The sequence below is a fragment of the Rhinopithecus roxellana genome, chromosome 19 (genome assembly GCF_007565055.1).
Source record: "Rhinopithecus roxellana isolate Shanxi Qingling chromosome 19, ASM756505v1, whole genome shotgun sequence".
In the NCBI taxonomy this organism is placed as follows: Eukaryota; Metazoa; Chordata; class Mammalia; order Primates; family Cercopithecidae; genus Rhinopithecus; species Rhinopithecus roxellana.
In genome coordinates, this window is record NC_044567.1 from 22,268,593 (window position 1) to 22,283,373 (window position 14,781).

Below are 14,781 nucleotides of genomic sequence, written 5' to 3' on the forward strand. Positions count from 1 at the left end.
TTGATGACTAATGAAAGCCTGTGCTACTAACTATGCAAGAAAGTTGTTCTCTTTACTCAAACTCAAAGCAGCAACTTGAAAATTTTAAGGAACTATAAATTTGTAAACTGAATTCACTGTTTTTTTGTTTTGTTTTGTTTTGTTTTTTTGAGACAGAGTCTCGCTCTGTCCCCCAGGCTGGAGTGCAGTGGGGCCATCATGGCTTACTTCAAGCTCCGCTTCCCGGGTTCACGCCATTCTCCTCCCTCAGTCTCCCGAGTAGCTGGGATTACAGGCGCCCGCCACCACGCCCAACTAATTTTTTGTATTTTTAGTAGAGAGACGGGGTTTCACCGTGTTAGCCAGGATGGTCTCGATCTCCTGACCTCGTGATCCGCCCATCTCGGCTTCCCAAAGTGCTGGGATTACAGGCCCGGCCTCTGAATTCACTTTTTTAAATCTACCATTCCCATCCTTTGTCAGTCAATGACTAAAAACAGGATATTTTTCCTTTAAAGCAATCTAGATCGTATGGTAGGATTACATAAGAGTTCATAGGGTTTTCTTTTTCTCTTTTTTCCAAAGGGTTTCTTTACCATAAAAACATAATGATCAAATAATAGTTGTCTTGGGGAAAATTATAAAATGGGTTATTAGTAACTCTTTAAATTCTTCCCCTTGAAAATTTAATATAGATGCATGCTTCCATCTTGTACCTTCAATTACCAGGTGTTGTTCATCCTGGATTTTCAAATATTCCAATCTATGATCCTCATCATCCAGAAGAGTAAGGTAGTTCTGTGTAAGGAGGAGGAAATGTTTTTGTTATTTGGTTAGTAAACTAGAAACAAATACAGAGATAAAAATGAGTAACAATTAAAAAAAAATTATTTGTAGTTACATAACTTATATCACAAATATCTGGCCTACTATAGTTGTTCATAAATATTTATAATTTAAGTGGCAATATGAGAGAAAGACAATGTATACCTCATAAGTATTATCTTTCTCTTTTTAAAAATTTCAGTAGGTTTTTGGGGAACAGGTGGTGGTTGGTTACATGAGTAAGTTTTTTTTGTTTGTTTTTGTTTTTTTTTGAGATGGACTCTGGCTCTGTTGCCCAGGTTGGAGTGTAGTGGTGCTCTCTAGGCTCACTGCAACCTCCACCTCTGGGTTCAAGCAATTCTCCTGCCTCAGCCTTCTGAGTAGCTGGGGCTACAGGCACACGCCATCAAGTCCAGCTAATTTTTGTATTTTTAGTAGAGACAGGGTTTCACCACCTTGTTGGCCAGGCTGGTCTCAAACTCCTGACCTCTGTTGATCCATCCATCTTGGCCTCCCAAAGTGCTGGCATTACAGGCGTGAGCCACACCATTAGTTTATAATATAACATACAATATTTGTAACATGTAAAACATGTAATCTTTATATGTAACAATAATCTTTGTAAGATGGTATACTGTCCATGGTGATCAATTGCTATTATGGATCTTAGAAACAAATATTACAAGTATACAGATAGTATCTTAAAAGATGAACTTTTCACTGGTATCCTACACATGGCTTTTAGCATAATTACTATAGGCAAAATCCTCATACTCATGAAACATGATTTAACATTTAATCATCCTTGTGCTCTTTGGCAACATATGTACTAAAATTGGAACAATATAAATAAGATTAGGAAATTTCTTTTACTATTTAAAATTTAAAAAATACCAACAATCAGGCTCTCCATGACTCTGAGATGCCTCTTACCTCACTGTTGTATAGCCACAGGCGCATATCTTCCTCTTTAATGCGCAGCCTTTGAGATAGATATTCGTGAATTTCCTTGATGGTCTGCATTCGACTAAAACAGCCTGTATAGGCTAATACCCGCTTTAAAGGTGCATTCGGAGAAGGTACATTTCCTATGGTTACAGTAATCACAGTAAGAAAAAAGGCAGATGTGAAAAAGAAGCACCCCTCTCACCAATGGGGACCATACTATTTTAGGAAATAATGACGAGAAATAAGAACTACAGGTGTAATAATTTTATAAATGAAGAGTACCAAAAAGCTTTAAAATGCAGACAGAAGACCCAAGTTCTTTTTGTTTGTTTGTTTGTTTTTAATAAATGGAGTTTTGTTATGCTGCCCAGGCTAGAGTGCGGTGCTGTGATTTTGGCTCACTGCAGCCTCCACCTCCAGGGCTCAAGCAATCCTCCCACCTCAGCCTCCTGAGTAGTTGGTACTACAGGCATATGCCACCACATCTGGCTAATTTTTGTATATTTTTGGGTAGAGACAGGGTCTTGGCCATGTTGCCCTGACTGGTCTCTAACTCCTGGGCTCAAGTGATCCACCTGCCTTGGCTTCCCAAAGTGCTGGGATTACAGACGTGAGCCACCAAGCCCAGCCTTCCAGGTGTTTTAAAGTCCAAAGTCTCAACTTCGAAAAGATGAGCAAAGGCCCAAGGCCCAAGGTCTAAATAACTGGCAATATTTGGATACCAAGAAGAGTAGGAACATGCCAGAAAACAATTGGCATTGATATCTGGCTGCACTCAGCTGAGTCACAGTCAATAGCAAAATAAAATAAAACTCAGTGGGAAAAAAAATTAAGACAGAGTTAAAAAAAAAAAACAAACTCAGTGGAAGAGAGAAAATGGGATGGGATTTGAATCTCACAGATAGATAACTGGATTCACCTGGTCCACTTTCCTAAACTTTCTTTGAATCACTAATCCCATCACTCTCAGTCATTAAGTAGCTCAATTATCTGGCACAGTGGTACACCTGCACCAGAAAACATATGTATATCTATTATGTATCAATTAAAAAAAAAAAAGAATTTGACTTAAAATTCCAAATAGGTATAGATTCTACATAGCCAAACAGAATTTATTATTATTATTATTATTATTATTATCATCATCATCATCATCATTATTATCATTATTTGAGATAAGGTCTCATTCTGTTGCTCAGGCTGTAGTGCAGTGCGGCAATCATGGCTCTGTGCAGCCTCAACCTCCCTCATTCAAGTGATCCTCGCACCTTAGCTTCCTAAGTAGAGACAGGGTCTATGTTGCCCAGTCTGGTCTTGAACTCCAGGGCTCAGGGAATCATCCCACCTTGGCCTCCCAAAGTGCTGGGATTACAAACTGATATTACAAGTGTCTGAGCTACCACACTTGGCCAAAACAGAGTTTCAAAATGCAGCCAAGAAGTTTTCCATGGCCAAATAAGTAAGTGCCCTATAAGGAAAAAAAAATCATATTAGCCTGTCCACCCAGTAAGATGATGACAGACATGATCTTGAATTCCTGAAGGGCTAAAGGTAGAAATAAGAAGAGTGGTAATACAGGGGAAAAGAATAAAGAGTGAAGGAAGAATATATCAGGTCTCACTACATACTTCAAAAGAGGAGGGGTATGAAATGACAAGAGATTATGGAAATCAAAGAGAGGTGGCAAAAAAAAAAAAAAAAAAAAAAAAAAGCTCATCAAACCCTGGTTAACTATTCAGCCAAAAACCTAGACAAAAGCTGTGGCGTAAAACAGTCATCTCTGCCGAGGCTGTATTTTATCAAGCAACCTGACTTAAAAATATAAACTTATCAATATAATGTACATTCCAAATAATATTCCACCCATTCAACCATGAGTTAGATTTTTTCTTCCTGAAACATGCTTTTAGTGAGTCTTCCCCACTAAATAAAGCTGAGAAAAATGTGGGCATCATCTACATTTTTAGAACCTCAGAAAAGGAATTCCCTCACCTAAGGTAGGCTAAAAAAGTCATCTAAAAACAATGACTTCTATGGCCTTGTCTGTAGAAAAGGCTACATTTAAGTCATTGTAACTGTAACAAGGTTTGAATACTTGTCACTTCAAAAGGAATAAAAAAGCCTAGTAAACAACTGTAATAAATTGAGTATTTGAGAAAGATGAACATTATGTTATGGCAGAACGAAATCTGTGATCACTTTTTAAACACATAGCAAGCAAATCTTTTACAATTAACAAGCAAAGGATAATCTCTAAAAGAAAACAAAAGAGCAAATTTCTCCAATTACACATTTTAGGATTAGTTATAAGAGTACAGCAAGAAAGCATATTTTTATAAATTTTAAAATGACTAATGATTGATTTCACAACTAATTAGCAAGAAATAAAATTTCAAATTAAAAACAAATTTGGAGCATCTGAAATATGCAGTTCTAGGATTCAGGAGCATATAGAAGTATAGTGTTCAAGTCAATCTCTATTGTCCTAAGCCACAATACAAAAATTTGAGTTTTAGAAAGTTTTTATAGCATAGCTCATTAAGCAGGCAGCCACTTATTATACATAATGTTGTGCTTTTGAATAGCACCAACAAATCTAGCAGAATTTATAGAAGCAGCAAAAATCTAGGATCAGCACAAGAATTACAAAGAATACCTATTAAAAGCACAACAACCCATCTTGCCTCTCATGTTAATCTTTCTTTTATTTTTTTTTGTTTGAGACAGAGTCTCACTCTGTTGCCCAGGCTGGAGTGCTGTGGTGCGATCTCGGCTCACTGCAACCTCTGCCTCCTGGGTTCAAGAAGTTCTCATGCCTCACCCTCTCGAGTAGCTGGGATTACAGGCACCTGCCACCACACCCGGCTAATTTTTGTATTTTTGGTAAAGATGGGGTTTCGCCATGTTGACCAGGTTGGTCTCAAACTCCTGATCTCTGGTGATTCACCAGCCTCGGCCTCCCAAAGTGCTGGGATTACAGGCATGAGCCACTGCACCTGGCCTCATGTTATCTTTCAAAGAGAATTGAAAAAGTTGTAATGGGTGCCATGGAAGCAAGGCTAATACTTCTAATGGAAAATTAAATCAAGAATGTTTCATAAAGGTTCTATCTCACTGTTCCTTTTTTAAAATATGGTTTCCTTCTTTTATTCTTTATTTTTTTTTTAGAGACAAGCTCTTGTGCCGGGCGCGGTGGCTCAAGCCTGTAATCCCAGCACTTTGGGAGGCCGAGAGGGGTGGATCACGAGGTCAGGAAATCGAGACCATCCTGGCTAACACGGTGAAACCGTCTCTACTAAAAAATACAAAAAACTAGCCGGGCGAGGTGGCGGACGCCTGTAGTCCCAGCTACTCAGGAGGCTGACGCAGGAGAATGGCGTAAACTCGGGAGGCAGAGCTTGCAGTGAGCTGAGATCCGGCCACTGCACTCCAGCCTCGGTGACAGAGCGAGACTCCGTCTCCAAAAAAAAAAAAAAAAAAGAACTTTGAGATAAGCTCTTGCTCTGTTGCCCAGGCTGGAGTATGGTGGCACAATCATAGCTCACCACAGCCTTGAACTCTTGGGCTTAAGAGATCTTCCCACCTCAGCCTCTTGAATAGCTGAGACTACAGGGCACACCATTATGCCCAGCTAATTAAAAAATTTTTTTGTAGAGACAGGATCTTACTATGTTGCCCAGGCTGGTCTCAAACTCCTGGCTTCAAATGATCCTCCTCCCCAGCCTCCCAATCTATTGGGATTACAGACATCGGCCACCATGCCCGGCCTCACTGTTCTTTGATTTTGCTGTTTTCCCCAAAGACAAAGTTTGGTAGGCAGAGGCCAATGCTTTGCTATAATTATTACCAAACATTTTTGAAAGAATTCTTACCAAACAGGCTGAGGCGGGCGGATCATGAGTCAGGAGATTGAGACCATCCTGGCTAACACGGTGAAACCCCATCTCTACTAAAAATACAAAAAATTAGCCGGGCGTGGTGGCAGGTGCCTGTAGTCCCAGCTACTTGGGAGGCTGGGGTAAGAGAATGGTGTGAACCTGGGAGGCGGAGCTTGCAGTGAGCTGAAATCGTGCCACTGCACTCCAGCCTAGGCAAAAGAGCCAGACTCCGTCTCAAAAAAAAAAAAAAAAAAAAAAAAGAATCTTCATATATTATATGAATATAACCTTTAATGAAGATACAAAACTAACCCTGTTCAATTTCAAAGGAGACAGAGTACTTATTTTGGTTGGGGTTTAGAGGTAGTTCTTGCATACTAAGTTATTTTAATTATAATAACATGCTGGTATTGTTAACATAGTCTCATAATTTGTGTAAATGGTTGCTTCTTCTTCTTCTTCTTATTATTATTATTTGAGACAGAGTCTCACTCCATCACCCAGGCTATAGTGCAGTGGTGTGATCTTGGCTCACCGTAACCTCCACCTCCTGGGTTCAAGCGATTCTCTTGCCCTAGCCTCCCAAGTAGCTGAAATTACAGCACGACCACACCCAGCTAATTTTTGTATTTTTAGTAGAGACACGGTTCATGTTGGCCAGGCTGGTCTTGAACTCCTGACCTCAAGTAATCTGCCTACCTCGGCCTCCCAAAATATGGGATTACAGGCATGAGCCACTGAGCCCAGTTTATTATTTCTTTACTGCTGAAGAATAATTTCAAATATTTGCAAAGCAAAAGCACAGAGCAAAGTCTTGCCCATCAATAAAGTTTAACCTTATAGAGAAATGAAAGGGGAACTTTTGCATGTTCTACATTAAAAAGGGAACTAATTTATATGTCATTTTGATAGGCTTGATGTTTTTTCAAAGCAAATATATCACTTTAATTTTCAAAAATATCCCTTTTGCTCTGTACTGTCTGTCTCTTATATAAAGCCTCTTTAGATAAAGCATGAGAAATGTATCATGTTTTGCCAAAAAACCAAACAACAACAAAAACCTTAAAAAACAAAAAAGATGATAGTATAAAAGGAATTACTTTTTACAAATTTGAGTGGAGTTGAAAAGACCAGTCAATGACTGGTAGACTACTACTTAGTCTAGTAACAATTTACAACGGCTTATCTCAAAGAAATAAAGCACGTAAAATATATTTCTATTTATTTTCTTTGTAAGTAGAAAAGGAAACATTCTATCTCAGTTTGCTGTTGGGATTTTTGCTTCGACCCCTCATCTAGTCTTGCGCATGACCGTGGATCTAAGACCCGTAAAAATTAATTACTGAATCTGTAGGAAAGTTGATGGGAATGTGTATCAATACAGTGGCACCAGACTTTGAGCAACATAGTTTTCTTCTTTTTTTTTTTCAGGAAATGCATGGTATTCTTGCTGCATTCTTAAGTTACCTCTCGGGAAATGCTGAGGAAACATTCTCAGGCTCATCATACCCATATTCACCCAGATGTTAGACTGCTGTGTCCGAGTGGCAGGCTGCTGTCTCAGGAAGAGAAGATAGCGGGGAAATAATTCCAGCTCTGGGATGTCTGTCTTGCTGTTCTTGATCACCTATTGTTTTAAAAGACAAAAAGAGACCACTAAAAAAAGAAACAAAACTTGCCATTTTAATCTAACTTATGAGATTTATTTCTAAACCAAATGTCCAACAAGTTCACTAGCTACATTTCAGTAATTACCGAAACTCACACATTTAAGTTATATGGATCTGAATACTGTTAAATTCCTGCTCTGAAACCCATTTCCTAAGATTATAACTCCTTGTAGATATCTTCTCCCCTTTTATTTAAAAGCAAGTAACAACACTGAGGAAAAAAAAACCCTTTAAGTATTATCTATAATTCTACTACCCTCACACTGTAAGTCTTTTCATTTTAACCTGTTTCATGTATATAAATGACTGACATTTTAAGGACAAATTAATAAAAATTGAGTTACAAGTCAAAAACTATGGAAGTATTCATTAGCTATATAGTCATGCTGCCATCTAAAGTTTAGCAATTTATACTATTGCCAGTAATGTATAAGTATACTACTCTCATAAAACCTTATCACTGGACATCATTTAAAAACATCCATATTTTGTTAATATGAAGAGTATTATAAATTCCTTAAAATTTTATTTTTTGTATTAGTAGTGAGGACACAACTGTTCCCACATAAAAATTTACTATGTTCTACTTGTGTAACCAGTCTGTTCATATATGTTTTGTCTATGATTTAAACAAAACATTTGGATGTAAAAAACTCAGATTTCACATGGTTGAAACAGGATTTTTAAGTAGTTTTAACCTGCTTACAAGCCCACAGACACAGGAAAACATTTAATTATCAAAATAGTGTTGTAAGAGTAGTACATTATCAATTTCATATTCTAAAAGGATAGCAGGGTTAACACTGAAACTCTTTAAAACAGAAACTCTTACGAAGTCTTGTAAGTCTCAGGTGACCAGGTTTTATTTTCCTTTACTCTCGTAACCAATCTCTTCTGCAACAGAACTTCTTTTTTTAGTATCAAGAGGAAGCAATAAAGAATCAAATAAAAACAACACTACAGGCCAGGTGCAGTGGTTCATGCCTGTAATACCAGTACTTTGGGAGGCCAAGGCAGAAGGACTGCTTGAGACCAGGAGTTTGAGACCAGCCTGGGCAATACAGCAAGATTCTGTCTCTTAAAAAATTTAAAAATTAGCTGTTATGGTGGTGTGTGCCCGTAGTCTTAGCTACTGGGGAGGGTGAGGTGGGATGATTGTTCCAACCCTGCAGCTTCAGGTTATTTTTCATAAACATAATTATTAAGAACTCAAAATCAACATCAAAATTACATTAGTCTGTTTTATAACAGAGTTTTACTCTTTTTAGAAGTTAAGGTACCATATCTCATCTATACAAAACCTTCCTGGCATAAGGAAGTTTTAACTTGGACATTATAAAGGGAAGAGTGTTTCTTTTTTTTTTTTTCTGAGATGGAGTCCCACTCTGTCACCCAGGCAGGAGTGCAATGGTGCAGTCTTGGCTCACTATAACCTCTGCCTCCTGGGTTCAAACAATTCTCCTGCCTCAGCCTAACAAGTAGCTGGGAGTGCAGGCACGTGCCACCACACCAGCTAATTTTTGTATTTTTATTAGAGACGGGGTTTCACTAAGTTGGCCAGGCTGGTCTCGAACTCCTGACCTTGTGATCCGCCCGCCTCAGTCTCCCAAAGTGCTGGGATTACAGGCAGAAGAGTGTTTCTTAATACACCAAAAAATCCCCACCAAAACATCTTGTTATAATTTACTGCATCAACAATGTAAAAAGTGAGTGTACAGAGTACCAAGTGCCGTTTACTGTGTAAGCACAACAAATGGTGCTATATACTAATATTTTAATATAATATTCTGTTATCATATGTTGTGATCTTTTATATGCCCCTCTTTCAAAAACATAAACCACAAAAATCCACCAAAAGCTACAAGAAGAATCCAGTCCCTAATTAGATACCTGTGTGACAGTTGGGAATAGTAGTTTCAGAAATAACCACTGCACCACTCCCTACATTCACTGAACTTTTTGACACTGGCTCTTGGCCTGTCTTTCCCTCCAGCCTAAGTTTCGCATATCCTAGGTGATATCTACTTTTATGTGGATAACACATTCAACAGCCTCCTATTTCCTTGCCTTTATTTATGAATGAATGAATGAATTAATGAATGTGAAGGAACCTAACATTGTTCAGTTAGTCCAAACAGGTTCAGAACACTCTTCTACCAGAAGGTAAGAGCTAGTTTGTGGTTAGTGAGAGTCATATAGAAAAAGTAACAGAAGACCCCCATGTATGACTGCTCCTTATACAAGGCACTATTAGCTATACTTACTGGTCTAGGTAGGGCCAGGTTTGCTCCATACCAATGATAAAGTGCTCTCCACACAGGTTCTGGGACCATTTCATAATCTCTTCCATGAACCAGCTGTGGAGTTCGTTTTAATCGTCCTCCTTCTAGTGTTAATGATGTAGCCTGAGAAAGAATAGAATGACAATGTTGACTTTCAATATTACAAAGGTTTTTGGGTCTCAGCAATACCTAGATATAGGAAAACAAACTCATATATCACCACCCAGTTTCATGTTGCTGGACAAACTTAATTTTTTTTTTTTTTTTTTTTTGGAGATGGAGTCTTGTTCTGTCGCCCAGGTTGGAGTGCAGTGGCACGATCTTGGCTCGCTACAGCCTCCGCCTCCGGGGCTCCATCGATTGTCTTGCCTCAGCCTCCCGAGTAGCTGGGATTACAGGCACATGTCACCATACCCGGCTAATTTTTGTATTTTTAGTAGAAACAGGGTATCACCATGTTGGCCAGGTTGGTCTCGAACTCCTAACCTCAGGTGATCTGCCCGCCTTGGCCTCCCAAAGTGCTAGGATTACAGGCATGAGCCACCGCACCCAGCCAAAAAACTGAATTTTTAATGAGAGATTTTTATTTTTGACTTTCAAAATAAACTATGGAAGAAATGAAACTCAAAGCATATCACATGGAAAAATCACCAAAGTACTTGAAATAATTTCATAGATTTCTTTCAAACAATAAAAAATACTAGTTTGAAAAAAAAAAATTCATAGTGTATGTGAAACAACATTTTCAGAACAGCTGTCCTAAGTAAGAATAACAATACTACCAAGGGTCACTAAACTATTTCTATATAAGTTCTAAATCATAAATATTCTCACAGAAATGTACTATACAAAGAGATTTCCATCTATAACACAGTAATTAAATGAACCTCCAATGTTTTGCTATGTGCTAAAACCTCTGAAATGAAATTTATTAATAGCTTGCAAGAGAATAATTTTAAGTTTAGATGTAAAATTACTTACCTTTACTGGTTCTTGAGTTACTAACGGCTGATTATCAATAGCCCCTGGTTTCTGAGGGTTAAGGTGCAACAAAATATTCCCATTGGCTCCCAGCAAACACTGGTTGTTATTGTCAGAAGTGTTATGTTGTCGCACAAAGCAAACATCTGCCCCTGGTGTGGCAGAATACAGAAAGCCTATGAAAAAAAAGAGGATGGAATCTCTTATTTTTAGTTATTATACATAAACAGGCTTGAGGACATGAACTCAATGCCCATGTATTGTACTACTCTGTTGACATGTCCGTACAGATTCAGATTCTGGTAATTCTGTAGAAGACAGGAAATGTTATCCTTCTCTGGACAATACATAGCATGGTACTAAAAATAAGAGCTTTTAAAATTATTAGAGTATCTAATAATTCATAATGAGAATTATATGTCCTCCAATTGGAAGGGAAGAGCTGGCTAAGTAGCTGGGCTTTCATATAGCATCCTTTAATTATTTTCCTAAAACTAGAAAAATATTCCAAATGTTCTTGGTAGATAATGGTGATATGAAGTCACTAAATTAAAAAGAACTAAAACAAGAATTCCAACAAAAGAATACTGGGGGTAGATCCTATTTTATCTATGAACTCAATGTTCACGAGTTCTTTTGAAAGAAACACATTACCTTTACAACAGGAAAATATGCACAGAAAATGATTAACCATGGTTTAGAGCTGTGAACCTCAGTGTGAATAGATCCTATTTTATCTATGAACTCAATGTTCATGAGTTCTTTTGAAAGAAACACATTATCTTTACAATAGGAAAATAAGCACAGAAAATGATTAACCATGGCTTAGAGTTGTGAACCTCAGTGGTATTTTAAGGCATTTCAACTGTCAACTACATGCTAATCTTTGGTAAACATTCTAGCAGTCATTACTTTGTAACCTTCTGCCCGTGATATGCAGCCTTTGGGTGTCACAGGTTATATGGTAAGCACATACCAAACAAGATCTTTAGATGGGGTTAAGAAATAATCCTGGTGTTAAAGCTGATGACAGCACTTCTAGGACTGCTAAGTGATCTTTATAGTATCAGAAAGGGAGGGAAGAAGCAGATTCTACAAGGAGCTTTGTAAAGAAAATGCTAGCTCTGTCCAATTTGCTTACACCTTCCAAAGAAAAGGAAAAGAATATCTTGGAAGAAATAATAACACAGGGCCGTGGGTGGTGGCTCACGCCTGTAATCCCAGAACTTTGGGAGGCCGAGGTGGGTGGATCACGAGGAGATCGAGACCATCCTGGCTAACACGGTGAAATCCCATCTCTATTAAAAGTACAAAAAATTAGCCGGGTGTGGTGGTGGGCCCCTGTAGTCCCAGCTACTCGGGAGGCTGAGGCAGGAGAATGGTGTGAACCCGAGAGGTGGAGCTTGCAGTGAGCCGAGATCGCGCCACTGCGCTCTAGCCTGGGCGACAGAGCGAGACTCCATCTCAACAACAACAACAAAAAGAAATAACACAGGCCAGGTGCAGTGGCTTATGCCTGTTATCTCAGCACTTTGGGAGGCCAAGGCTGGAGGACTGCGTGAAGCCAGAAGATTGCAACCAGCACAGGAAATACGAGACCTCATCTCTACAAAACAATTAAAAAATTAGCTGTGTGTGGCAGTGTACACCTGCAATCCTAGCTACCAGGTAGGCTGAGACAGGAGGATCGTTCAAGCCCAGGAACTGGAGGTCACAGTGAGCTATGATCGTGGCATTGCACTACAGCCTGGGCAACAGAATGACACCCTGTCTCTTTAAGTACATAAATAAATAATAGGGTAAGACAGGGTTCTGCTACTGTACCAGAATACTAGCAATCAACTCAATTCGGCTAGGCCACAGAAATACCATAGCATCTTCCCTGTAGATATGGAAACATGAAGTTTTAGGTAAGTACCAAGGCCTAAAGGGAATTATGGGAGGCATCTGAATTCTTTCTCAGTATTTTAACAAAATAATCTCCATATTTTGGCCCAAAATATACATAGAATCTGCTATGGGGTGCATTTAATTTAATTAAAGTATGTTTATGGCTAGAGAGAGTCCTGGAGATGACTATCTTTGAAAATTTAAATTTACTGACTAAATAAATTTAATAGCAATATGGAAAGATGGGGCTTGATTGATGAAAATAATGAAAATAGCCAGGTGTGATGGTTCATGCCTGTAATCCCAGCACTTTGAAAGGCTGAGGCCAAAGGATCGCTTGAGCCTGGGAGTTTGAGACCAGCCTGGGCAACATGGCAAAACCCTATCTCTAAAATAAAAACCCCAAAAAATAGCTGGGCGTGGTGGCACGTGCCTGTAGTCCCAGCTTCTTAGAAGGCTGAGGTGGGAGAACTGCTTGAGGCCAGGAGGCAGAGGCTGCAGTAGGCTGTGATTATGCCACTGTACTCCAGCCTGGGTAACAGAGCAAGACCCTATCTCAAAAGAAAATAATGAAAATATTTCCATATTGAGATATTTAATGAAGTATAACATGGAAAAGAGGTTTTCTTTGTAAAAATACTAATATATTCAAGAATTTTACAATTGACCATTTCATTTAAAACTTATTTCTGTTAATGGAACCCTGATGTCCTATTACCCTATTCACTACAGCCTCTGTCAAATTAGACTCCCTTAATAACTATCCATGGGGAGGCCGGGGAGGGTGGTTCACACCAGTAATCTCAGCACTTTGGGAGGCTGAGGTGGGCAGATCATGAGGTTGGGAGTTCAAGACCAGCCTGGCCAACATGGTGAAACCCCATTTCTACTAAAAAAAAAAAAAAATTAGCCGGGCGTGATGGTGGGCACCTGTAATCCCAGCTACTCAGGAGGCTGAGGCAGAAGAATCGCTTGAACCCGGAAGGTGGAGGTTTCAGTGAGCAGAGATCATGCCACTGCGTTCCAGCCTGGATGAAAGAGTGAAACTCCGTCTCAAAAAAAAAAAAAAAAAGACCTATTCATGGGGAATAAACCAATAAACCTCAGGGGAATAGGTCTTATTTACCGCTGCCAGCAGTTTCTGAGGCTTCAGATGCTGTAGAAATGTTGTCTGAAAATTTCTCTTCTGTAGTATTAACATAACTGAGGCTGCTTCCAATTCTATCTTCGACCTGCTCCATAGGATGGACTGCAGTTCCAAATGAGTATTTTCCTCCATTCAAAACAGATGATGGCTCAATTACCACAGGGTTGGCATCCTAAAATCAGGAAACCAGAGAATAAGAAGCAAAGTTTAATAATCTGACAACTATGTAGTCTTCAGAAACGAATCTCACAATTATCTACTTTTCTAAGTCTCCTGTGGCGGGCCACAGACATTTAAAAACATTCTAATACATAGCTAAATTTTAATCTCTTTAAGGAGGAAAAGTATGTGTATAGATAAAACTGGCAAGGTAGACAAAACAGACTGTGAAGGATTTTGTGCCACATAAAGTAATTAAACTCTATTCTGTTGGAAGCCTTTTTTTAACATTAAAAGTAAATAAAGTTTACATTTTTTTCTTTTTTTTCCTTATTTCTCATAGTACATGAATGTATATAATTTTTTTATTATTAAAGATTACATGGTCAATGTAGAAAATATAGAACACATGAAGAAAACAAATATCACATGTACTCAGATTCCATCATTTAACAATAACTATGTGTTTTAGTTCTTGTGACTGAAAAAAATATATATGTGTAAAAGATGAGTGGTGTACGCACATAGAGTGAAAGGCAATGCTATGTATGACTTATGGCTATGTGACTTTCTACAATAACTAAACACACCTTTAATCGCAGCACTTTGGGAGTCCTAGGCAGACAGATCACTTATGGTCAGGAGTTCAAGACCAGCCCGACCAACACGGTGAAACCCTATCTCTACCAAAAATACAAAAATTAGCTGGGTGTGGTGGAGGGCTCCTGTAATCCCAGTTACTCGGGAGGCTGAGGCAAGAGAATCGCTTGAACCCAGGAGGCGGAGGTTGCAGTGAGCTGAGATCGCGCCACTGTACTCCAGCCTAGGCAACAGAGCAAGACTCTATCTCAAAAAAAAAAAAAAAAAAAAATTCAATCATATTTTTCTTCTTTCACCAAGCACTGTATTGTTTATATGGTGCTAATATGCTAATCTAACATTTGATATTTTCTCTATTTCTGTTTTTAACAAAGAGAGAACAGTCCTAAATAGCAGTCTTCAAAAGACAACACTATTAGCTG

General features: G+C 38.7%; 1 protein-coding gene across 3 annotated transcripts in view; it reads right to left on the bottom strand.

The window, feature by feature from the left end:
* The window catches only part of USP32 (ubiquitin specific peptidase 32), a 223,153-nt gene that overhangs the window by 35,941 nt on the left and 172,431 nt on the right, over positions 1-14,781 (bottom strand). For 2 of the 3 annotated variants that reach the window (XM_010364086.2, XM_030922582.1), the window contains 6 exons: positions 13,580-13,772; positions 10,564-10,739; positions 9,565-9,705; positions 7,098-7,257; positions 1,738-1,892; positions 696-777 (listed from right to left, as the gene is read on the bottom strand). In XM_010364086.2, coding sequence (XP_010362388.1) covers positions 696-777; positions 1,738-1,892; positions 7,098-7,257; positions 9,565-9,705; positions 10,564-10,739; positions 13,580-13,772 — 907 coding nt within the window. The remainder of the gene's footprint in view (positions 1-695; positions 778-1,737; positions 1,893-7,097; positions 7,258-9,564; positions 9,706-10,563; positions 10,740-13,579; positions 13,773-14,781) is intronic. The other variant, XM_010364087.2, reaches the window with a different exon arrangement.